Raw genomic sequence first — 24343 nt, 5'->3', positions numbered from 1 at the left:
AAGTCATCAAGTAGTACCCACTGATCAGCCTATAAATAAAAAGTAATGTTACTTCTGATTCAGACAGCTTTGCAGTGACTGGCCAGTGCTGTTCCTGGAATCATGCAATATATACTGTTGCAACTTGTACTGACATCCTGGATAAGCTTGTGTTGACCATGTGTAGTGTACTGTGTTAACTTCAGTTATGTATTGACAAGTTACTTTTCTTGAAGTGTTGAACCAAGCTTGTTACACCTACGGGTTTTTTGATGGGACAAAGACCCAACTGTGTTTCTCTTCCAGCATTTGCATTGCTGCCATTATATTTGAACCGTTGTCATCTACTACTGCTTTTATTTTGGAAGGCATGAACCTCTATCTAAGCCTTGATGTTTGAAACAGCATGTCTTTCATCCAGAGGCATGGTGGCAAGGCTTAAAGTCTTCTTTTGCCAGGGTTTGGTGATGAAATGGCAGGACACTCCAAGACACGCATCTGTGGCATGGCTGGTCCACATATCAGTTGCCAGTGTGAGTTGTATAATTCTTCCCCTGAGGATCCATTCTGGGCACCAAAGTTCTGTAATTTGGTGCCGTCTACTTGGGAATTCATCTCCGGTTTGCATTATGTTTTCTTTTGTGTGAGCATAAACTCACTAAATAACTTCTTGTACAGACTGGATTTCTCTCAGAGCCCATTTGTAACAAGCAGAATTTATTGGTTAAAAAAATAAATGAAAAAAGAAAAACTAAGTAAAAGTAAAATGCAGCTTGTTCCTCTGCAGCCCTTTGGCTGGACTGACACGTTTGAGGAACAGTCTTATACTGAGGGAACCCTCTTTTCCCTCACTCTCCTCTCATTTTGCCTCTCACCTCCACTCTCACATCTCGCTCTGTTTCTTGCGCCACGCCTAGCTCCTTGAATCTCGCTCCTTGCTGGTCCCTCAAATCCCATGTAGAAATATGTAAATTCTCATTCTCAGGAAGTTCCATACATGAAGTTGTTTGTTGATATCAACCAAAGGAACCTAGCCCAAACATATATATCTCATGTTGTTCTCATGTTGTTCCTCAATGGCCAGTTCTAGGCACCTGCTGGACAATCCTACAGATAGCTTGATTAACTCATCATAATCTTCATCATAGCGATTAAATTATTCTAATTGTTTCACTACTGAGCCTATATAGGAACATGAATTAGCCAGGAAGTATAACAGAGTTAGAGCAGGGGAACCATAATTAAAAGTAGAGCGAAAACTAACAATAATATTCCACACTTTTTACCAATTTTATGATGACTTTTACCTTAAAAAACATTGCGTGTGACATTTACAAGTAGTAGCACAGAAACCCACATAGTACGCATGGCAAAGATTAAAAAAAAATGTTTTATCCTTTTTAATGTTTATTTACATTATTGTAGTAATTTTATCAGATTACATTATTGCACATGTTAGATGTTTTGGAGAGAAAGTCAGAGAATCCAGACTCTCTATAGCTGCGACTCTTAACTCTGCCTTCTGTCTTTTCGTCATTGTAACTGTTTCTAGGCCCATACAGCATCGCTGATCTCACCGCTGTTGCCTGTACACCTTTCCTTTCATTCTGGCTGATTCGGTCTTCTATCGCATAGTACCCCTGACACTTTTCTCCTGTCTTTTCACCTCTTTTCCACAGTCTCCGTTAGTCTGGATTGTTTACCCCAAGTGCCTGAAATGGTATGGTTTTGGCAAAAGTTTCACGCCGGATGCCCATCCCGGCTGACCATCTATCTATTTTGTAAGACAAGTATTCTTCTTGGGAGGGACAAGAATGGATAGGAATGAGGACTCAGGAAAGAATCCATCAAAGGGTACCACAGCTTTTGGAGATGAAGTCAGAGAGGCCTGACTAAGATGGTTTGGACATGTACAGAGGAGGGATAGAGAATATTTGGTTAGAAGAATACTGTGGTTAGAACTGCTAGACAGGAGGTCTTGAAGAAAACAAAAGAGAAGATTAATGTTGAAGTGAAAGAGGACATGGAGTTAGTTGATTTGAGGGAGGAGGAGGAAGAGGATAGGGGTAGATGGAGTTTGATGATTTACTGTGGTGACACATATCAATCCATCATATAAATGGAGGGTGCCACTAGATAGTGCTATTACACAAGTTAGCCCAAATGGATGTGGAGTGAAGGTCATGGAACTTGCAAATGTTTTCAAATTGAGATTGAAAATTTAGTAACCTGAAACCATAATGTGTTAATATAATGCCATAAAGCTTTAGATTGAATGCTTATCAAATTGCTAATTAATGCTTATATTTTCTAAAATACATAGCTGTTTAATCAGTGGTGTTTACAGAATGTCTGAATAGCTGTGTGAAAAAAAAAATATCTGTATACCAAAAGTGCTACATAAATGAAGACAATTCATTTTACTTTTAGTACAAAGTATTTATTCTTGCATGACATTTCCAGCAAACATATGGTCTTCATCAGACACTTAACAAACATGTTATTGCGGTGGAATTTTTTAAAGGGAATTATTTTATGATTGATTCCTTCCTTTTTTGTGCCTCTTGTTAGATATACAGTATCATGTCCTTGTAACCTTATAACATTATCTTCACCATTTTTTGAGACCAGACCCGGGAAGCAGATACATTTTCACGTATGTGAATTTATGTCTGTATTTCACAATACAGACAAAAGACATGATATGGACAACCTCAGATGGACAACAAATAGACATAAAGTGGTGCAGAAAAGTATTAGGTCAGCCATCAATTGTACAAGTTCTCTCAATTAAAAAGAGGAGAGAGGAATTTAATTTCCATCATAGGTACACTTCAATAATGAGAGACAGAATGGGGGATAGAATCCAGGAAATCGCATTTTAGGATTTTTAATTAATTAATTGGTAAACTCCCCTGTAAAATAAGTATTTGGTCAAGATTTCTGGCTCTCACAGACCTGTAGCTTCTTTATTAAGAGGCTCCTCTGTCCTCCACACATTACCTGTATTAATGGCAACTGTTTGAGCTAGTTATCAGTATAAAAGACACCTGCCCACAACCTCAAACTGTCACACTCCAAACTCTACTATGGCCAAGACCAAAGAGCTGTGAAAGGGCACTAGACACAAAATTGTAGACCTGCACCAGGCTGGGAAGACTGAATCTGCAATTGGTAAGCAGCTTGGTGTGAAGAAATCAACTGTGGGAGCAATTATTAGAAAATGGAAGACATACAAGACCACTGATAATCTCCCTCGATCTGGGGCTCCATGCAAGATCCCACCCATTGGGGTCAAAACAACGGGAGTGGCTTCCTAAGAAGTATTTCAAGGTCCTGGGGTGTCCTAGCCAGTCTCCAGATTTCAACCACATAAAAAAATCTTTGAGGGGAGTTGAAAGTCTGTGTTACCCAGTGACAGCTCCAAGACACCACTGCTCTAGAGATCTGCATGGAGGAATGGGCCAAAATACCAGCAACAGTGTGTGAAAACCTTGTGAAGACTTACAGAAAACGTTTGACCCCTGTCTTTGTCAACAAAGGGTATATAACAAAGTTGAGATGAACTTTTGTTATTCACCAAATATATACACCACATATGTCAAAGTCAAGGCCTGCGGGCCGGCGCGTGAACAAATTATCTCTGGACCCTGGAATGAAATTGGATTATTATTAGAAACGGCCGCAGGCCGCAGCCACCTGCTGGTGTTTCGGCCACGCCAATACTACATTCCCCACAATGCAACGGTACCGCTTGAACTCACTGCAGCGCAGCGAGTGGCCTTTGGTTTCATTCTTTATTAGCAGTCAGAGTAGATGTCAAATTTCAGCTACCTCCTCCCCAAAAATGGCTAAACGAAAGGTGGATGCTGAAAACAGGGGATTTCAAGGCAGGTGGGAGGCAGAGTACATGTAAAAGGCAAACCTGTGTGTCTTTTATGTGGAGAAAGTTTGGCTGCAGATGCGGATAGAAAACTTGAGCCACTTCCCAGCTGCCAGACCATGGAAGAGAAACTCTTTACCGCTGCATTCCTGGGTGCACAGTTTGCCGATATAATCAACATACTTGCAGCCGACTCCCGACACCGATTTGCTGACTCTGAGGCCCAAAAAAGCAGGTTTGCACTGCTCGGCAATCCTTTTGCAGTTGACGTGGAAAGCGCACCACCAAACCTACAAATGGAGTTGATTGAGCTCCAGTGCAATGACACACAGAAGGAAAAACATGACAGAGTGGGTGCTGCTGAGTTTGCATGTTTCATCCCCGACATAATGCCTCAGCTGCGCATCCAAGCTGCTCAGACGCTCTCTATGTTTTTGCAGCACATGCCTGTGTGAACAACTGTTCTCTTTGATGAAGCTAAACAAAATATCGCACAGGAGCCATCTTCATGATAACCACCTTCACTCAATCCTGAGGATTTCCTCATCTCAAAGCCTGACCCTGAACATTGATGAACTTGTACAAAAGATGAGACACCACCAAGTATCAGGCTCAGCCTCAGACAAGTGATCATCACAGAGCATGAACGTATTTTTAATTTTTAATTTTTAATTGAGTTAAATTTTTACATTTTTCTCTACAAGACATGTGATTTTTCTTTGAAGAAAGTATTGTTTTGTCTGTGTGCCATAGATTTTTGTATTTTAATTAATGGTATTTTATTTATTTACATTTATTTTTCAGTTAATGGACTGATTGCAGATCGGAGCCATCAGAAAGAATACAACTGATACAATGTATTTGTTTTTATTTTCTCATTTTACTATTTGAAAGCAGTAATTGATGTGATCATAGAGCAGCACGATATTGCATTTTCAGTTTATAATGCATGCAATTTCATTTATATATTTAGTTCTTGGTTCAATAGGCTATGTTCAGTCAGTTCAATATATTTCAATAAACACTGTCCGGCCCTCGGCTTGTAACAAATTTGTTTTTTTGGCCCTCCGTGTATTTGACTTTGACACCCCTGGCATACACCATTCCCCTCATGGATTCCTGACCTCTGGTGGTGGAAAGGCTTTCATCCTGAGACACTGAGGAAACATGTGAAGCCGCATTGTCATGTGAAGCCCCCCATTAGGGAATTTTTTTTGAAGTCCACTGTTCATTTTTCATAGTCCTTGTCTGAGCTACAGATGCATCTAATCCTATGGAATTGGGAGATAGGGAGGTTCTTTTTTAGGTATGTGGGTTTTTGCAGTATAGATCTGTTCTCTGACCATCCATTTCCTTGTTAACTATGACATCCAAGAAGTGCGTCTGTTTGGTGTCCAACTGTATTGTGAATTGAAGATGTCGGTCCTTAGAATTGATAAATTTATGAAAATCATTTAGTAGTGCGAATGAATCCGTCCAGATAGAAAATGTCATCTAGATACCACCTCCAGTGATTGATAAAGGGTAGGAATGGATTCCTCAGATTAAAGATAACATGGTGTTCAAAACATCCCAATTACAGTGAGGCAAAGCTAGGTGTCATCCTGGATCCCATGGCCACTTTGGAGGTCTGTAAGGAAAAAGCCAATGCCATACAAAAAATAATTCTTGGCATGTATTTATTGTATGAGATCTAAAATGATCTCTGTGCTAGGATTAGGAGTTGATCTCCTATCTAGGAAATATTTTTTGGCCAGGATGCCATCAAAGGGAACAATTGTATACAGGCATTCAATATCCATTGTCACTGTTGTCAGTATGCTTGATGGATTTGATGATTTTATTGAAATCCATTGTATCCCCTATGTATGAGGGTAGAGTGACCAGAGGTTGCAGGAAATAATCCACAAAAGCAATATTTTTTGGTGAGTGAGCCAATGGCTACAATAATTTGTCTGTGACAAATTATGTACAATAATTTGTCTGTGAATTCTTTGTGGATTTTTAGTAATGTATAAAATACTGGAATAACCGAGAAGTCAATCTTCATGAATTTGTGTTCCAGTTTGGTGATGAGACCTTTTTCCAGTAGGTCATTGAGTTTAATAACAATAATAATTTATCTCTGCAATTAACCCATCATGGATAAACTATGAGCAGGAGGCTGCTGTTAACCAGTGCCAGGGGAGCAGTTATGGGTTCAGTGTCTTGCTCAACAACACTTTGACACACTAGTAGGAGCTGGGAATTGAACCGAAATGTTCAGTTCAGCGGACCCTCAAGTGTGTATATACATTGTTTGAATTCCCCAGTGGGGTTGTGGGACAATTGGCTTGGGCAGTCTAATGTCGGATGCCAGGGAGGGTTGAGTGGAAAAATCCCTGCATGGGCAGGAGTGTTATCCGGATTAACACATATCAATTTCATCTTCTTCTTCTTCTTCTTCTTCTTCTTCTTCTTTCGGCTTTTCCCGTCAGGGGTCGCCACAGTGAGTCAACTTTCTCCATCTAACTCTATTCTCTGTATCCTCCTCTCTCACACCAACTACCTTCATATCCTCTCTCACTACGTCCATAAATCTTCTCTTTGGTCTTCCTCGAGACCTTTTGCCTGGCAGCTCCAATTCCAGCATCCGTCTACCAATATATTCTCTATCCCTCCTCTGTACGTGACCGAACCATCTCAGTCTGGCTCCTCTGACCTTCTCTCCAAAACATCTAACATGTGGTGTTCCTCTGATAGACTCATTCCTGATCCTATCCATCCTGGTCACTCCCAAAGAGAACCTCAACATCCTCATCTCTGCAACCTCTAGTTCTGCCTGCTGTCTTTTGGTCATTGTAACAGTTTCTAGTCCATACATCATCGCTGGTCACACCACTGTCTTGTACACCTTTCCTTTTATTCTGGGTGAAAGTCTTCTATCACAAAGTATCCCTGACACTTTTCTCCACCCATTCCAACCTGCTTGGACCTGTCTCTTGAGATCAGATGAGATGAGATGAGATGAGAACAACTTTATTTATCCAGAAGAAATTGTTGTGCCAGAGTTTCAAGCAAAAACATAACAATAATAGATAATAGTAGGAAGGAGGGAGAATAAGAAATACAATAAAATTTAAATTGTCAAGGTTAAGGCTATCAAGTGTTTTAAGGTCTTAACTACAAGATTTGAAGATGCCCTGCGGCTGAGGGAAGAGGAATTAAAAAGTCTGATAGCCTCAGGTAGGAAAGACCTCCTGTGGCGTTCAGTGGAGCTCCTTGGTGGTATCAATCTACGACTGAAAGAGCTCCGACAGGATGTCAGTGTGGCATGCAGGGGGTGATGGACGTTGTCCATGATGCTGAGAAGCTTCCTCAGCATCCTCCTACCTGACCCCAGCACAACAGACTCCAGCTCCACTCCCAGGACAGACCCAGCTCTCCTGATGAGCTTGTTGAGTCTGTTGGTGTCAGCTGTCTTGAGCCTTCTTGCCCCAGCACACAATAGCATAGAAGATGACACCGGACACCACCGAGTGGTAAAACATCTGCAGCATGGTCCTGCAGACGTTTAAAGATCTGAGCCTCCTGAGGAAGAACAGGTGGCTCTGACCCTTCCTGAAGATGGCATTGGTGTTCAAGGTCCAGTCCAGTTTATTGTCCAAGTGGACACCCAGGTATTTGTAGGTGTCCACAATGTCCACTTCTGTACCCCTGTTGGTGACTGGGTTCAGGTGGGTCCTTTGTTTCCTGAAATCCACCACGAGCTCCTTTGTCTTAGACACATTGAGCTGCAGGTGGTTCAGTCCACACCACTCCACAAACTTGTCCACCACGCTCCTGTACTCCTGCTCCTGGCCTCCGTTGATGCAGCCCACGATGGCAGAGTCATCTGAGAATTTCTGCAGGTGGCAGGACTGCGAGGAGAACCTGAAGTCTGAGGTGTAGAGCGTAAACAGGAAAGGAGACAGGACCGTCCCCTGTGGCACCCCTGTGCTGCTCACAATGGTGTCCGACGTGATGTTCCCCAGCCTCACGTACTGCGGCTGACCTGTGAGGTAGTTGTTGATCCAGGCCGCGAGTGGAGCATCCACCTGCATATCCAGAAGCTTCCTGTTCAGCAGTGCAGGTCGAATGGTGTTGAAAGCACTGGAAAAGTCAAAGAACATGACTCTCACAATGCTTCCTGCCTCCTCAAGGTGGGTTTAGACTCTGTGCAGCAGAAAGATGATGGCGTCTTTCATTCCTATCCGGGGCTGGTATGCGAACTGCAGGGGGTCCAGTGAAGGTCCAACAACAGTACAAAGTTGCCTCAGGACGAGCTTATCCAGCGACTTCATGACGTGTGATGTCAGGGCCACTGGTTTGTAGTTGCTGTGTGTGCTGGGATGCTTTTTCTTGGGCACTGGGACCAGACATGAGGTTTTCCACCAGTCAGGGACAACCATCTGGATCAGGCTCAGGTTAAAGAGGTATGTGAAGATCCCTCACAGCTGAGAGGCACATCCTTTCAGCACTCTGGGGCTAAGTCCATCAAGGCCAGGGGCTTTCCTGGGATGAAGGCGACTGAACTCTCTTCTCACCTCCTCAGCGGTGAAGGTGACAGGAGGGGGTGGAGAGGGTCCCAGTGGGGGCCGGGAGGGCTGAGGTGTTGACGAGACATCGTACAGGGAAGCAGAATAGGTGCATGGGGGAGGGGGAAAGTCTTAGAGGTGAGGGGTGAGGGCACAGGGGGAGGAAAGTCCTGAGCGGAGCTGGGGGGAGGGTGGGCAGAGGCTTCTTCATCAAATCTGTTGAAAAACAGGTTTAGTTCGTTGGCCTCATGCAGGTCTCCTACCGTCATCTGGCTTCCTTGTTTTCCATGGCCAGTGATGGTTTTCAACCCACTCCACACCTCCCTCATGTTGTTCTGCTGGAGTTTGCTCTCCAGCTTTCTCCTATAACTGTCCTTGCCCTCTGCAATCTTCTCCCTCAGCTCAGTCTGTACCGTCTTCAGCTCCTCTTTATCTCCGCTCCTGAATGCCGCCTTCTTCCTGTTCAGCGTGGCCGTAATGTCCTAAGTCACCAAGGGTTTGTTATTTGTGAAACAATGCACCGTTTTGGTGGGGATGATGTTGTCCGTGCAGAAGTTCACATTGTAATGCAGTCGGTAATGCAGTCTGTAATGCAGTCAGAAAGTTTTTCAATGTCCTCTCCATGATCTTCGCAGAGCACATCCCAGTCAGTCGTCTCAAAGCATCCCTGAAGAGTCAGTTCTGCCTCCTGAGACCACCTTCGGACAGTTCTGGTGATCACAGGTTGCCGCTGGACTTCAGGAACATAGCGAGGCTTTAAATGGACCAGGTTGTGGTCTGTCCTGCCCAGAGCAGGGAGAGCTGTGCAGCTGTATGCGTCCTTGGCATTCGCATACAGCAGGTCCAGGGTTTTATTGTCTCTAGTCCTGCAGTCCACAAACTGTTTGGGGATTTCAACCACGCCAGCCTGTCATCTTCTCTGCCCACCTTCAGAGATGGCTATGAAGGCACTGGGGTGCTGAGTCTGGAGTCTTGCGACCGTTGAGCTGATGACGTCATTAGCCCATGGTGCGACGGCAGACGGTGGGATAAAAACCGTTATGATGATGGTGTGGGAAAACTCTCTGGGCAGATAGTACGGCCGGAGACTCCCTGCCAACAGTTCGATGTCCGGGCTGCACACACGCTCCTTCACCGTGATGTGCGACACCTCCTCCTTTCTTCTTGCCCCTGCAAACTCCAGTCCCCTCTCACCAACTGAAAGCCCGGTAAACACACCACAGAGTCCGGTATGTTGCTGTTTAGCCAAGTCTCTGTGAAGCACAACACCGAGGTCTCACGAAACACACCGTTGCTCCGTGTGAGTGCTGTTAACTCCTCCAACTTGTTGCTCAGCGATCTAACGTTTCCCATCACAATGGAGGGGATATACGGTCTGTATCTCCTCTTCCTCAGCCACCGTCTCCTCCCCGCTCTGCAGCCCGTGTATTTCTTCCGTAGCTCATTAGGGATTTCGTGCCTCTACCCCATCCCCCCGCTGCATCTCAGCTCCATCGGCTGATCCCAGGTGTAAACAATGGAGCTGTTGCGCTGCTCCGCCAGGGATGTGGCTCGAAAAAAGTGCTCCAAGCACCGCGAAAACAAGAAATAGCGAATGGAGCGACATCTCTTCTTTTGGGAAATTCAATTAACTAAATTGTTACTAAAGCAAGAAGAAGTAAATAGAAAAATAGAAGTAGAGAATTTAGGAAAAGATACACTAAGGTGAGGAGAAACTCTTCACCTCTTTTCCACACTCTCCGTTGCTCTGGACTGTTGACCCTAAGTACGTGAAATCCTCCAGCTACAGGGGTTTCCACTCCCTGTAGCCTCACCGTTCCACCCAAGTTCCCCTCATTCACACACATATATTCTGTCTTGCTGCGACTAACTTTCATTCCTCTCCTTTCCAGAGCATACCTCCACCTCTCTAGATTTCCTCTACCTGTTGTCTGCTCTCACTACAGATCACAATGTCATCTGCAAACATCATGGTCCATGGGGATTCCTGTCTAACCTCATCTGTCAGCCTGTTGATCACCATTGGGAACAAGAAGGGGCTCAGAGCTGATCCCTGATGGAGTCCCACTTCCACCTTGAACTTCTCTGTTACCCCTACAGCACACTGTACCAGTGTCTCACAGCTGGTGCATACTGGTGCATACATGTTCTGCACCTGTCTAACATACTTCTCTGCCACTCCAGACTTCCTCATACAATACCAGAGCTCCTCTCTTGGCACCCTGTCATATGCTTTGTCTAGGTCTATAAAAAGGCAATGCAACTCCCTCTGACCTTCTCTGTGCTTTTCTATTAGCATTCTCAACGCAAATACTGCATCTGTAGCACTCTTCCTAGGTATGATGCCATACTGCTGTTCACAAATGCTGACTTCTGCTCTCAGTCTAGTTTCCACTACTCTTTCCCATAACTTCATTGTATGGCTCATCAACTTTATCCCTCTATAGTTACCACAATTCTGCACATCCCCTTTATTCTTAAAAATAGGCACCATCACACTTTATCTCCATTCTTCAGGCATCTTCTCACTCTCTAAGATCCTGTTGAATAATTTAGTCAGAAAATCTACCGCTGCCTCTCCTAGACACTTCCACACCTCCACAGGTATATCATCAGGACTGCTTTTCCACTCTTCATCCTCTTCAATGCCTTCCTCACTTCACTTTTACTAATTTGTGCTACTTTGTTGTCTACAATAGTCCCCTCTTCTACCGCCTCTCTTTCATTTTCCACATTCATCAGCTCTTCAAAGTACTCTTTCCATCTTCCCATCACTCGTCTAGCATCTGTCAATACATTTCCCTCTCTGTCCTTAATCACCCGGACCTGTTGTACATCCTTTCCATCTTTATCTCTCTGTTTCACCAACCTGTATAGATCATTCTCACCCTCCTTGCCAATTCATGGTACGCCCTTTGTTTTGCCTTTGCTACCTATCTTTACCTATCTTTACCTTTCGCAGCATCTCCCTGAACTCCTCTCTGTTCTCTTCAGTCCTCTCAGTATCCCACTTCTTCTTTGCTAACCGCTTTCTCTGTATATACTCCTGCACTTCCTCATTCCACCATCAAGTCTCCTTATCTATTTCCTTCCAGATGAAACACCAAGTACTCTTCTAGCTGTCTCCCTGATAACACTAGCTGAAGTTGTCCAATCATCTGGAAGCTCACCCTGACCACCCAGACCCTTTCTGAACTCCTCCCTGAAAACCATGCAACACTCCTCCCTTTTCAGCTTTGCCTTTGTCCTCTTCATCTTCCTTGTCACCAGATTTATCCTACAAACCACCATCCTATGCTGTCTGGCTACACTCTCACCTACAACTACTTTGCAGTCACTGATCTCTTTCAGGTTGCCTGGTCTATACAAGATGAAGTCTACCTGCGTGCACCTACCTCCGCTCTTATAAGTTACCCCATGTTCCTGTTTTTCTGGAAAAAGGTGTTCACTACAGCCATTTCCATCCTTTTTGCAAAATCTACCACCATCTGTCCCTCTGCATTCCTATCCTGGATACCAAATCTGCCCATCACTTCTTCATCCCCTCTATTGCCTTCACCAACATGTCCATTGAAGTCTGCACCAATTACCACTCTCTCATTTCTGGGAATATTCTGCATCACTTCATCTAACTCATTCCAGAACTTCTCCTTCTCTTCAGATTCAAATCCCACCCGCGGGGCATAGCCACTAACAACATTGAGCATCACAACTTCAGTTTCTAGTTTCAGACTCATAAGTCTATCTGACATTCTTTTCACCTCCAGATCATTCCCAACAAACTCCTCCTTCAAGATAATTCCTACTCCATTTCACTTCTTGTCAGTACCATGATAGTACAACTTAAAGCCTGCTCCTAAGCTTCTAGCCTTACTACCTTTCCCCCTGGTCTCCTGGACACACAGTATATCCACTTCCCCTCTCTGCATCATGTCGACCAACTCTCTACCTTTTCCTGTCAGTCCCAATATTCAAAGTCCCTACTCTCAGTCCCAGGCTCTTTCCTTTCCTCCTCTCTCTCTGCTTCTGAAGACGCACTCCTCCTCTTCTGCTTGTTCTTGTTCTTCGACCCACAGTAGCCCAATTTCCATTAGTACCCTGTAAGTCATCAGTACCAATGGCGGTCGTTGTTAACCCGGTCCACGACCAATCCGGTATGATATAATTATGGTTGACTCGCATGTTTGGTTTTGGCAAAAGTTTTACGCCGGATACCCTTCCTGATGCAACCCTCTGCATTTATCCGGGCTTGGGATCGGCACAGGGAGACTCTGCTCCGTGGCCCCCCATGGCAGTCTTGGAGAGACACGGGCTAGTGCTGCCCTGAGGCTGCGTTTAACACATATTAATTTCATGTTAGCTTAAATACCTTACATTTGTCTGTTTCTGCTGCTAGTTGTTTTTAGAATTCATGTTAATTTATTGGAGTTAGTGAAAACTCATTACAGTGATTTCTCTTGCTTTGTGTGATTTGATAAACCCATATACAGTAGTTTGTGTATTGAATAAACTAGTCCTGTGACATAGGATGAAGCGTAAAGAAATCTATTTGACATGATTCCATTTGAAATATTCAAAAAAAAGTATTTTAATATATCTCTTACTAAAACTAGGGACACACCACACAACTTTCCTAGTCATTTCCAATTTAGAAAAAAGTAGGAATATGCATTTCCCAACTGCTTTCAGCATTTTTTTTTGTGACAAATTCAGTACTGGTAACCATACAGTTAACCACATTTAACGGCTGTGCATTACGAGAGGATGAGGGATCACAGAATTCATGATGTGTCAAACAAACTGATGCCATCTAAAAGCATCAAACTTTTTTGCGAAGTCTAGCAAAAGTAATGATTTATATAACAGTGAAATGGGTAAACAAACATTGACATCAAACAGCTTGTTGTCATTGATTATTGTGCAGTTATCTGCTCTTTTTTTCAATTAGTGTTGTCCAGTTTCATTTCATTGGCTTTCTCCCTCCTTAGCCGTTTATCATTATGATCATCATGATTTGTTACTCCCACTGCATTATGTTGTCTTTGTCCATTGAATTTCTTTTGTGCCATGTTCTCTGTCTTTGGCTGCTGGCGATATGTGTTTGCAATTAGATTGATTGTTTGCAACTGAGGTGGAGTGGTATCGGATCTGTTTCCCCCACACATTTGTCAGTTTGGGTCTTCTCCCTCTCATAGATTTCTGTGCCATCTAGCCTGCCAACCGTCCCCAACTAGCATTTGGCTGATGTTGACTTTGCCAGACTGTGAATCATGGGTAAAATCAGGCGGAGAATCTTGTGGTGTGTCCTTGGCTTTACTCACATACTGACATTTAGAATGGTTGTAACTGCTTAGTCAGGTCAAGGAGTGTCAGAGAGAAATGTATTTCCCAATAGATAGTAGATGATACCTGATAACCTATACTGCATTCTACTTAAGACGAAATAGTTACTCATAGTTTGTTTTTCACCCTTTCCTTCAGGTCAATATATGATGACCAGCCCAATGCCCACAAACGCTTCATGGAGAAGTTGGACGCTAGGATCAGGAACCATGACCGAGAGATCGAGAAAATGTGCAACTTTCACCACCAAGGCTTTGTGGATGCGATCACAGAACTTCTCAAAGTCCGTACTGATGCAGAAAAACTAATGGTAAGAGAAATAGAAATGATTCATTCCTGTGCGGTTACTTTGTTTTATCTCTATATAACAAAATAATATCTTCTTCTTCTTCTTCTTCTTCTTCTGCTTCTTCTTTTTCTTCTTCTTTTTCCTCTTCTTCTTCTTCTTCTTCTTGGGCTTTTCCCTTCAGGGGTCGCCACAGTGAATCAACTTTCTCCATCTAACCCTATTTTCTTTATCGTCCTCCTTCACACCAACTACCTTCATATCCTCTCTCACTATGTCCATAAATCTTCTCTTTGGTCTTCCTCGAGACCTCTTGCCTGGCAGCTCCAATTCCACCATCCGTCTACCAATATATTCTCTATCCCTCCTCTGTACGTGACCGAACCATTTCAGTCTGGGTTCTTTGACCCTCTCTCCAAAACATCTACCAAAATAACCTCTAACAAACCAAGAAGGGAAAAACATTACATTACATTACAGTCATTTGACAGACACTTTAATCCAAAGCGACTTACAAAGAGTGCAATTCAGTCACCAAAGATCAGAAGTACCCGTAGTCGGAAGTCAGAAGTGGCCACTCTACCAAATAGCCATCTCAGAACCATATACATACATACATTCATATCATCGTTGGTTTTTTTTTTTGTTTTTTTTTCTGGAGGGGTTGGGGGCTAAGTGCGTTTAGTGGGGTAGTGCTTGGTAGGAATTGAGGAGCCGAGACCGAGAAGAGCTGAGACCTGTTCGATTGGCAGCCAGGGGCTCTGAGTGATGGGGTGGACAGTCGCCGAGAGGTGGCAGATTGGAGGGGATGGGTAGGGACGTGTGGCTTGACCATATCCTGGAGATAAGACAGGACTGTCCCATTCACTGCCCCGTAGGCAAGCACCAGGGTCTTGAACTTGATGTGGGCGGCTACTGGGAGCCACTGTAGGGACATGAGAAGAGGAGTTGTGTGGGAGAATTTGGGACGGCTGAACACCAGGCGGGCTGCCACTTTCTGAAGAAGCTCCAGAGGTCTGATGGTTACCGCAGGGGCAACAGCAAGGAGGGAGTTGCAGTGGTCCAGACGAGAGATGACTAGAGCCTGGATGAGTATCTGCGCCGTATCCGCCGTGAGGAATCTGCAAATTTTCCTGATGTTGTAGAGGAGGAATCTGCAGGAACGTGCGACTGCTGCAATGTTTGCTGAGAATGAAAAACACTTTATTCATACAAACTAATGAGCTGACTCAGGACAGAAATTAAGGGGAAGGGAAATCATTGCAAAAGGGTTTTAATAGCTTTGGCCTTAAGCTATTATTGGTCCAAACAACCAGGGAACATTGAGATAACTGACTTGAAATTAGCATGTGTCTGTCTGCTAATATTAGATGACTCAGCACCTGTCTTGTCCATTGTTGCTCAGTGAAATAAAAATAAAAAGTTGTGATCAGAACACTGGTGCTGCTGTATTGGGGCTTCCTATGGAAAGGTTTGTCAACAAAAAGCCAAATTGTCAATTGGGTCATGGCTTTCAACCATTTGGCAAGAGTAGATAGTTCAAAAATCTCCATACAGAATTGAGAATTTTGTCACTAAATCTGTGAGAAAGAGCCCGTCATAAACCATTAAACTGCATGAAAGGCCTAGTGCTCGAATGATGGACACAGGTCCTTGCTGTCTAGTTAATCTGAATTTGCCTGCTTTTGTCCTTCACTCTCATGAACAATGAGCTGATTACAAGGCTGAGCAGCTGCAGGAAAAGAGGTAGTGAGGGAAAAGAGAGGGCATAAAGGGGTTTTAGAGGGGTAGCAGATGGAGGAAAATTTGTGATAGATTTGTAATTTCATCTATATATGTTAGTACATTTTCTACATACAATTTACAGTTTCTTTCTTGTCATACTAGTAGTTTTAGATATTGAACCTCTTCCAACACTGTTACATTCAATAGGAAGAAAAGTGAGCATGATCATCATATGAAGAAGCCCCTTGTTTGATACTAATGTATATCAGAATATCATGGATCCTCTTCTGTTCCTTTTGGCTTTTCCCTTCAGGGGGCTGCCACAGTGATCAGCTTTCTCAATCTAACCCTATTCTCTGAATCCTCCCCTCTCACACCATCTCACTTCATATCCTCTCTCACTACGTCTATAAATCTTCTCTTTGGTCTTCATCTTTACTTTATTACGGGTATTTAGAAGACTTCAGAGAAATGTTATTTTGATTGGGGGAAAAAGTTATCCATTTAAGGTTTGGTTTTGTTGCCAGGTCATTAAATTATGTTTATAATACACATTGTGCATCCTACTGCTGTGAGGTAATCTGGGATAGACCATTTGATTTCCAAGCTGATTTACTCTTCCTGCATTCAGACACACAACCTGTCGTTACCGAGGTTTTGATAGATAAGTGCAGTTATGACAGAAATAAAGACTGTTATAATCTGAGGAAGTTGTATGACTGATGAGACTGGCTTTGCCATTCAAGACCAAGGAGTATTCCTAAGTAATTCCTATGTTAGTTTGGCTGTGTGCTCAGAGTCATTGTCCAGTTGGAAGGTGGACCTGAGGTGCAGAGCAGACTAAACAAGGTTTCCTCCAGGCTCGCTGTTGGACCAATCTTTCTTTCGATAACAACCAGTCCTTGCAGCTGAAAAGCCAACCCACAGCTACAACCATCATGCTTCACTGTTGGGTGTCCTGCGGAAGTTGATGAGCAGTGCTAGGTTTCCTCCTCAAAGTCAGCTTAGAAGTAAGGCCAAAGAGTACAAATTAGGTCTCACCAGACTAGAATATCTTTTTTTCTCACAGTTGGGGAGTCTTTTAGATGTTTCTTTGCAGGCTTTCATTCATCTTACATTGAGGAAGGCCTCTGTCAAGCCATTAGCCAGAGTGTTCTTTGGGTACTTGGTTCATTCCCTCTTTGCCCCCAACTGCCCAGTTTGGCCCACTCTGGAAAGAGTGCTAGCTGTCCCACACTTCAATTTCAGAATTTTGAGGCTGCCAATACAGCAGATTTTTTTCTTTTTTATGTGGCCTAACCAGATCTTTACCCTGCCATGTCTTTTAACTGCTCTGACTTACAATCACCGGCCACTTTATTAGGTACACCATGCTAGTAACTGGTTGGACCCCCTTTTGCCTTCAGAACTGCCTCAATACTTCGTGGCATAGATTCAACAAAGTGCTGGAAGCATTCCTCAGAGAGTTTGGTTCATATTGACATGATGGGATCACACAGTTGGCGCAGATTTGTCGGCTGCACATCCATGATGCGAATCTCCCGTTCCACCACATCCCAAAGATGCGCTATTGGATTGAGATCTGGTGACTGTGGAGGCCATTTGAGTACAGTGAACTCATTGTCATGTTCAAGAAACCAGTCCGAGATGATTCCAGCTTTATGACATGGCGCATTATCCTGCTGAAAGTAGCCATCAGAAGTTGGGTACATTGTGGTCATAAAGGGATGGACATGGTTAGCAACAATACTCAGGTAGGCTGTGGCGTTGCAACGATGCTCAATTGGTACCAAGGGGGCCAAAGAGTGCCAAGAAAATATTCCCCACACCATTACACCACCACCACCAGCCTGAACCGTTGATACAAGGCAGGATGGATCCATGCTTTCATGTTGTTGACGCCAAATTCTGACCCTACCATCCGAATGTCGCAGCAGAAATCGAGACTCATCAGACCAGGCAACGTTTTTCCAATCTTCTATTGTCCAATTTCGATGAGCTTGTGCAAATTGTAGCCTCAGTTTCCTGTTCTTAGCTGAAAGGAGTGGCACCCGGCGTGGTCTTCTGCTGCTGTAGCCCATCTGCCTCAAAGTTCGACATACTGTGCTTTCAGAGATGCCCTTCTGCCTACTTTGGTTGTAACGGGTGGTTATTTGAGTCACTGTTGCCTTTCTATCAGCTCGAACCAGTCTGGCCATTCTCCTCTGACCTCTGGCATCAACACGGCATTTCCGCCCACAGAACTGCCGCTCACTGGATATTTTTTCTTTTTAGGACCATTCTCTGTAAACCCGAGAGATGGTTGTGCATGAAAATCCCAGTAGATCAGCAGTTTCTGAAATACTCAGACCAGTTGTTCTGGCACCAACAACCATGCCACGTTCAAAGTCACTCAAATCACCTTTCTTCCCCATACTGATGCTCAGTTTGAACTGCAGGAGATTGTCTTGACCATGTCAACATGCCTAAATGCACTGAGTTGCCGCCATGTGATTGGCTGATTAGAAATTAAGTGTTAACGAGCAGTTGGACAGGTGTACCTAATAAAGTGGCCGGTGAGTGTATACTGTGAACAGTAAGGCCTTATATAGGCAGGTTTGTGCCCCTTTTAACCATGTCCAATCAATTAAATTAAACCCAGCTGGACTCCAATGAAGGTATAAACTTATCTGAAAGATACTTAAAAGAAGTGGAAAGCATCAGAATTAAAATTCCTGTGCGTCACAACATAGGGTGTGAGTACTTATTACATGTGATATTTCAGTTTTGCAAAATGTCTAAAAGTCTGTGTCTGTTCTGTCATTATGGGGTGCTTAGTGTACATTGATGAGGAAAATTTATTTAAATTATTTTAGCACATGGATGCATTGGAACGAAGGCTGAAAAATTGAAGATTGCAATGTAGCTTTTCAAAATATTCAAAACTAATTTACTACAGTAGTTTGTGACTTTGAACAGTGTTTTTTCATGTTTTTCCTTCCAGAGAAAGATTTCAACTTTAATGCCCCCCACTACAGATCCAGGAAAAGTGTCTGCTGTTCAAGACTGGCTAATTCTCACAAGCATAAGCAGCCTGAGGAGCTATCTGGGCCTTGCCTTGTACAGGGCCTTCATTTGTGACGTTACTTACTGCACATTGGTACATTGGCTGTTAAATTAAATGCTGACTCTGCTTCTGCCTTCCTGCGACTCAAGATGTGAGCAGCACAGGGATGTGTGCTGACTTATTGCAACATGAACAAGATGGGGACCAAGCTGTGCTTTTCTTCAATCATACACTGAGCTTAGTTGAAACGAACTATTGGGTCACCAGACAAGAGCAATTGACAGTGGTTTGGGTATTTCAGTTTGGCCATATCTTCAAGCCAACCACTTTCTCATTTCTACCAACCATGACTCTGAGATGGTCTATCACATGTGTATGCTGGTGCAAGGATGGAAGTTTTAGTCCACTGAGACTGATTTTCTCCTTAACACCCCGTTAGTCTATCTACCTGGGAGATGGCAACAATAGGCTTAACCTACAAGCTGAGGAGCATGGCTCTTCTTCACCTGTACTACTTGTGTGTCAGAGACAGACTTTGTGTTGAGCAGAGGATGACTGAACCCCCCCCCCAGCCACTGGCTGGTGGACCAGAATATCCTTGAATGTGACCCAAATGCACCTAAGGGAAAACTGGGTCAATTTCTTCTGTTCATCCATTGAGGCTCTTCTGAGCCACACTTTGTCTTGTCTCTAAACTGGGACCTGTTTGCCTTGGGTGACCCTTCTTGCATCATATAGCACCCGACAACTTAGGTCCAAGGATCACTGGGATGAGCAAATCCCCCTATCACGATAAGGTGGCAGCTTAAGGAGCGATGACTCTATGTCCCCAAAGAAGTCATTTAATCCCACTTTTCCATTGTATCAAAATGTGGCCTCTCCAATATGTTATTTCAGCGAGTAGTAAAATTGTGTTTTAATTGTTAGCATTTCTGGATACTTTAATCTTGCAAAATTTCAGGTAATTTACTGATAAACCTTAGTTTGCTCCTCTTAGATTGTCAAACTGTTGTTAAGGAAGACGCTGACGCCTCTAACTGCTCCCCTGGTGCTGCTCAATGGATGATGTCTGCTCATGGTTCATCCATGATGGTTTAAATGCATTTGCCAAACTTAGCTGATGTTGTGCTGTATGTATAACTGAATGTGACAATAAAGGGCTTTCTCTTCCTTTTTTTTTTAATGGAGTGATGCAGATTATCTCATGAGGTAAGAGGGTAGTAATTGATGCAGATTGATTCAATGGACGTGTTGGATGCAATCAAGTGTCTAAAGAAAGAGTGCAAAATACCAGGACCTCTTGGATCACTGCAGGGAGAAAGGTTGGCTGGCAGGGCTGTTCCCAGTCATGTAGGCTGCAAAGGGTTCCTGCACAGTCAATGTGGAAACTGCTCACTGCCACAGGGATGACAGGAAGGGAGAGAAAGACTGTAGCTTTTAGGATGGGAGGCAGCAGAGAGAGCCTCCTGCTGGTTATGGAGAAGGAGGGGGGGGGGATTAAGCTGGTAGCTAGGAGGATAAGATGGGCAGTGATTTGGCCACCACTGCTGACCCACCATTATGAGGGTGATGGGGTTCAGGGCTGAAAACACCCAGTGATCAAATGACTCTGTCTGACAACCTCAACTCCTCCCACTCAAGGCTCCATTCACCAACAGTTAATGGTGAAGAAGAGGGATCTTTGATGTAATTATATTCATGACAGGCAGATTTGGTATCCAGGATAGGGACAAAAAAAAGGAATGGTTAATGAGTATAGTGAATTCTCTCTTGTAAAGGAGGCAAAGACACAGAGTAAGGTCTAAAAATTTGGGTAGGAGCACATAGGTCAGGTCAGGAGGTGCTTTCAGATGACAGCTATACCTAATGTGATGAGGGAGGTGGGAAGGAGTAATAATAACTTATCCTTTTATTAATTAATGCTCTACAATTAACCCATCATGGATGAACCACGAGCTGCCGTCCACCAGCGCCAGGGGTTTAGTGTCTTGCTCAAAAATACTTCGATACACTAGGAGGAGCCAGGAATCAAACCAGGAATGCTCAGTTCCAAAGATGATTGCTCTACCTCCTGCACCACCTCTCCAGGCATGTCATCTGGAGAGAAACAATAAGGAGACTTGGTGGTAGTAGTTCCCCTGTGAGAACAGGTAAAAAGAAAAACAGAGCTGCAGTTAAATCATCCCTCTATCTTTCTTCTCAGGGTCAAGTGACAGACAGCAATCGAAGACTTCAAGAAGCTGGAAGAGAGGTAAGATTATGCAGTCAAGGTTTAACAGAAGACAAAATGTATTTTCATTGAGAAACACATACGGCATGCCTGGTTGTTAACTCTGCAGACCATTCTGCATTCGATTTTGACTTTCTATAACCGAGGAGTCACAATGAGGAGCCCTCACTCATTCTGCCATTCTAATGGCTGTCCCTCCTTCAGGTGACAGCTCAAACAGAGGAGGTTATTCGCTGTCGTATCCAGCAGAGGAACATGGCCACTACTGTCGAGAAACTGCAGCTCTGTATACCAGGTATTTAATAGGAGCTTATAGTCGCCGTCAGTGATACATAAAGTGCCTTATCATGATGTACAGATGAAAATTTTCAGTTTTGATGTGTAACATGATGTCAGTATGGAAAAGCCAAAGTCAGAAAGACTACTGAGCACACCTGAACATAAGCCACACTGGCAAAAAATAAACAAATAAATATATGTTTACATACATGGGCTGTACTTGTCTATAAGCTGCAGGTGTCCACGTTTTAACCTGAGATATTTACACAGAAACTTTTTTAAAACTTTAATATTTCCCGCTCCATCTTTCCCTCACTCGTGGACAAGACCTCAAGATACTTGAACTCCTCCACTTGGGGCAGAACCTCTTCCCCGTCCAGGAGTGGGCACTCCACCTGTTTTCGGTTGAGCACCATGGTCTCGGATTTGGAGGTGCTGATCTTCATCCTGGCTGCTTCATATTCGGCTACAAACTGCTCCACTGAGAGCTGGAGATCATGTGCTTATGAAGCCAACAGAACCACATAATCTGCAAAAAGCAGAGACTCGATCCTGTGGCCACCAAACCAGATCCCCCCTACGCTCTGGCTATGCATAGAAATTTTGTCCATAAAAATTATGAACAGAATTGGTGACAAAGAGCAGCGTTGGTGAAGTCCAAGTCTCACCGGAAACGAGTCCGACTTACAACCGGCAATGCGGACCAAGCTCTGACACCAGTCATACAGGAACCGTACAGCCCATATGACAGGGTTCGGTAGCCCATATTCCTGGATTGCCTCTCATAGGATTGCCACGGACATGGTTGAATGCCTTCTCCAGATCCACAAAACACATGAAGAATGGTTCAGAATGGTTGGGCACACCCCGAAGTCCCTACAGTGCTGCAGAGGTGTGTTGGCCAGGACAGCTCTACAATATCCAGAGACTTGAGGAACCAAAGCAGAACTCACCTGCCCCCAGGGACCTGCTAGTGAAGAGCTTTTTGACTGCTTCAGCAACTTCAGCCCCAGAAATAGGTGTGTCTACAGAGCCCCTTAGCTTTGCTTTCTCATTGGAAGGTGTTCCGACGAGATTGAGGGGGTCTCAGAAGTATTCCGCCCACTGATCTACAACGTCTCGAGTTGAGGTCAGCAGCACCCCTCTCCCACTGTACACAGTGTTGACAGAGCACTGCTTTCCCCCTCCTGAGCCACTGGATGATGGACCAAAATCTTCTTGAAGCCCTCTGGAACTTGTTCTCCATGGTCCCCCCGATCAGTTGACAGCTCTGCCCCTCTCTTCACCCGAGTGTCCAGGACATGCGGCCACAAGTCAGACTACTTGACCACAAGATTGATCAAAGAACTGCGGTCCATTGGTGCCAAGTGCACTTATGGGCAAATTTATGCCTGAACATAGTGTTTGTTATGGGCAATTTGTACCAAGCACAGAAGGTCAATAATAAAACACTGCTCGAGTTCAGATCTGGGGGGTGCGTTCCTGTTAATCACGCCCTTCCAAGTGGCACTGTCGTTGCCCACGTGACCATTGAAGTCTCCAAGTAGAACGAGGGAGTCCCCAGTAGGAACTCTCTCTAGTAGCCCCTTGAGGGACCCCGAGAAGGGTGGGTAACCTTAACTGCTGTTGGGTGCATTGCTGCAAACAACAGTCAGAACCCATCCTCCCACCTGAAGGCGGAAGGAGGGTACATTCTCATCCACCGGGTTGAACCCCAGTGTGCAGGCGCTGAGTAATGGGGCAGTACTCGTCTGACTTTATCTTGTCGGAATCTCTCAGCCTCCCGCACTGGCTCTGGCTCCTGGAAGCTTTCCCTGACCACCCAGAGCCTTTCTCAACTCCCCCCTGAAAACCATACAACACTCCTCCCTTTTCAGCTTTCACCACTTTGTCCTCTGCTCTGCCTTTGTCCTCTTGATCTCCCGTGTCACCAGAGTCATCCTACAAACCACCATCCTATGCTGTCCCATGCTACACTCTCACCTACAACTACTTTGCACTCAGCAATCTCTTTCAGGTTACCAAGATGTAGTCTACCTAGCCATTTCCATCTTTTTTGCGAAATCTACCACCACCTGTTTCTCTGCATTCCTATCCTGTAAGGCAAATCTACCCATCACCTTTTCATCCCCTCTATTGCCTGCTCCAACATTCCCATTGAAGTCTGCACCAATTACCAATCTCTCATCTCTGGGGATATTTTGCATCACTTCCTCTAGCTCATTCAAGAACTTCTCCTTCTCCTCAAATTCATATCCCACATGCGGGGCATAGCCTATAACAACTTTGAGCATCACACCTTCAGTTTCCAGTTTCAGACTCATAAGTCTATCTGACATTCTTTTCACCTCCATATCATTCCCAACAAACTCCTCCTTCGAGATAATTACTACTCCATTTCACTTCTTGTCAGTACCATGATAGTACAACTTAAAGCCTGCTCCTAAGCTTCTAGCCTTACTACCTTTCCACCTGGTCTCCTGGTAACACAGTATATCCACTTTCCTTCTCTGCATCATGTCGACCAACTCTACCTTTTCTTGTCATAGTCCCAATATTCAAAGTCCCTTCTCTCAGTCCCAGACTCTTGCCACACCTCTTCTCTCTCTGCTTCCGAACATGCCTTCCACCTCTCCTTTTTTGACCTACAGTAGCCCAGTTTCCATTGGTTCCAACTATTGTGAGATGTCTCAATTTCAATATTTGAATTCTTGTTTATGTTTGATTGTGAATAAATCATGAGTTTGTAAAATTTGCGAATCATTGCTTTAAATGTTTATCGGCATTTTACACACCATCTCAAATCTTTGGGAATTGGAGTTTTATGCATTGACAACACATTAGGGAAAAAAATTATAGCCAACCCCATATAATGGCATTCAATGTCTGAAGTAGTGAATTAGTGTCAGGCTTATTCCTTAAATTAGACTGTTCGTCAGGGCCCTGTAATGCTGCTTCAGAAATCTGATGACTTATCAGTATTTCAGTACATCTTCAAAAACTTAGAACTTACAAT

General features: G+C 44.0%; 1 protein-coding gene across 9 annotated transcripts in view; it reads left to right on the top strand.

Moving 5' to 3' along the window:
• The window catches only part of exoc6 (exocyst complex component 6), a 69663-nt gene that overhangs the window by 2434 nt on the left and 42886 nt on the right, over positions 1–24343 (top strand). For 8 of the 9 annotated variants that reach the window (XM_086140496.1, XM_086140492.1, XM_086140490.1 and 5 more), the window contains exons 2-4: positions 13900–14071; positions 21022–21069; positions 21253–21343. In XM_086140496.1, coding sequence (XP_085996622.1) covers positions 13900–14071; positions 21022–21069; positions 21253–21343 — 311 coding nt within the window. Of the gene's footprint in view, positions 1–12393; positions 12573–13899; positions 14072–21021; positions 21070–21252; positions 21344–24343 lie in introns of those variants that run through there. The other variant, XM_086140497.1, reaches the window with a different exon arrangement.

Source organism: Fistularia commersonii, chromosome 33 (assembly GCF_037954325.1).
Source record: "Fistularia commersonii isolate RoL2024-O1a breed Wild chromosome 33, RoL_Fcom_v1.0, whole genome shotgun sequence".
Lineage (NCBI taxonomy): Eukaryota > Metazoa > Chordata > Actinopteri > Syngnathiformes > Fistulariidae > Fistularia > Fistularia commersonii.
The sequence above is the reverse complement of the archived record's forward strand: the minus strand, read 5'-3'. Positions and strand labels throughout refer to the sequence as shown.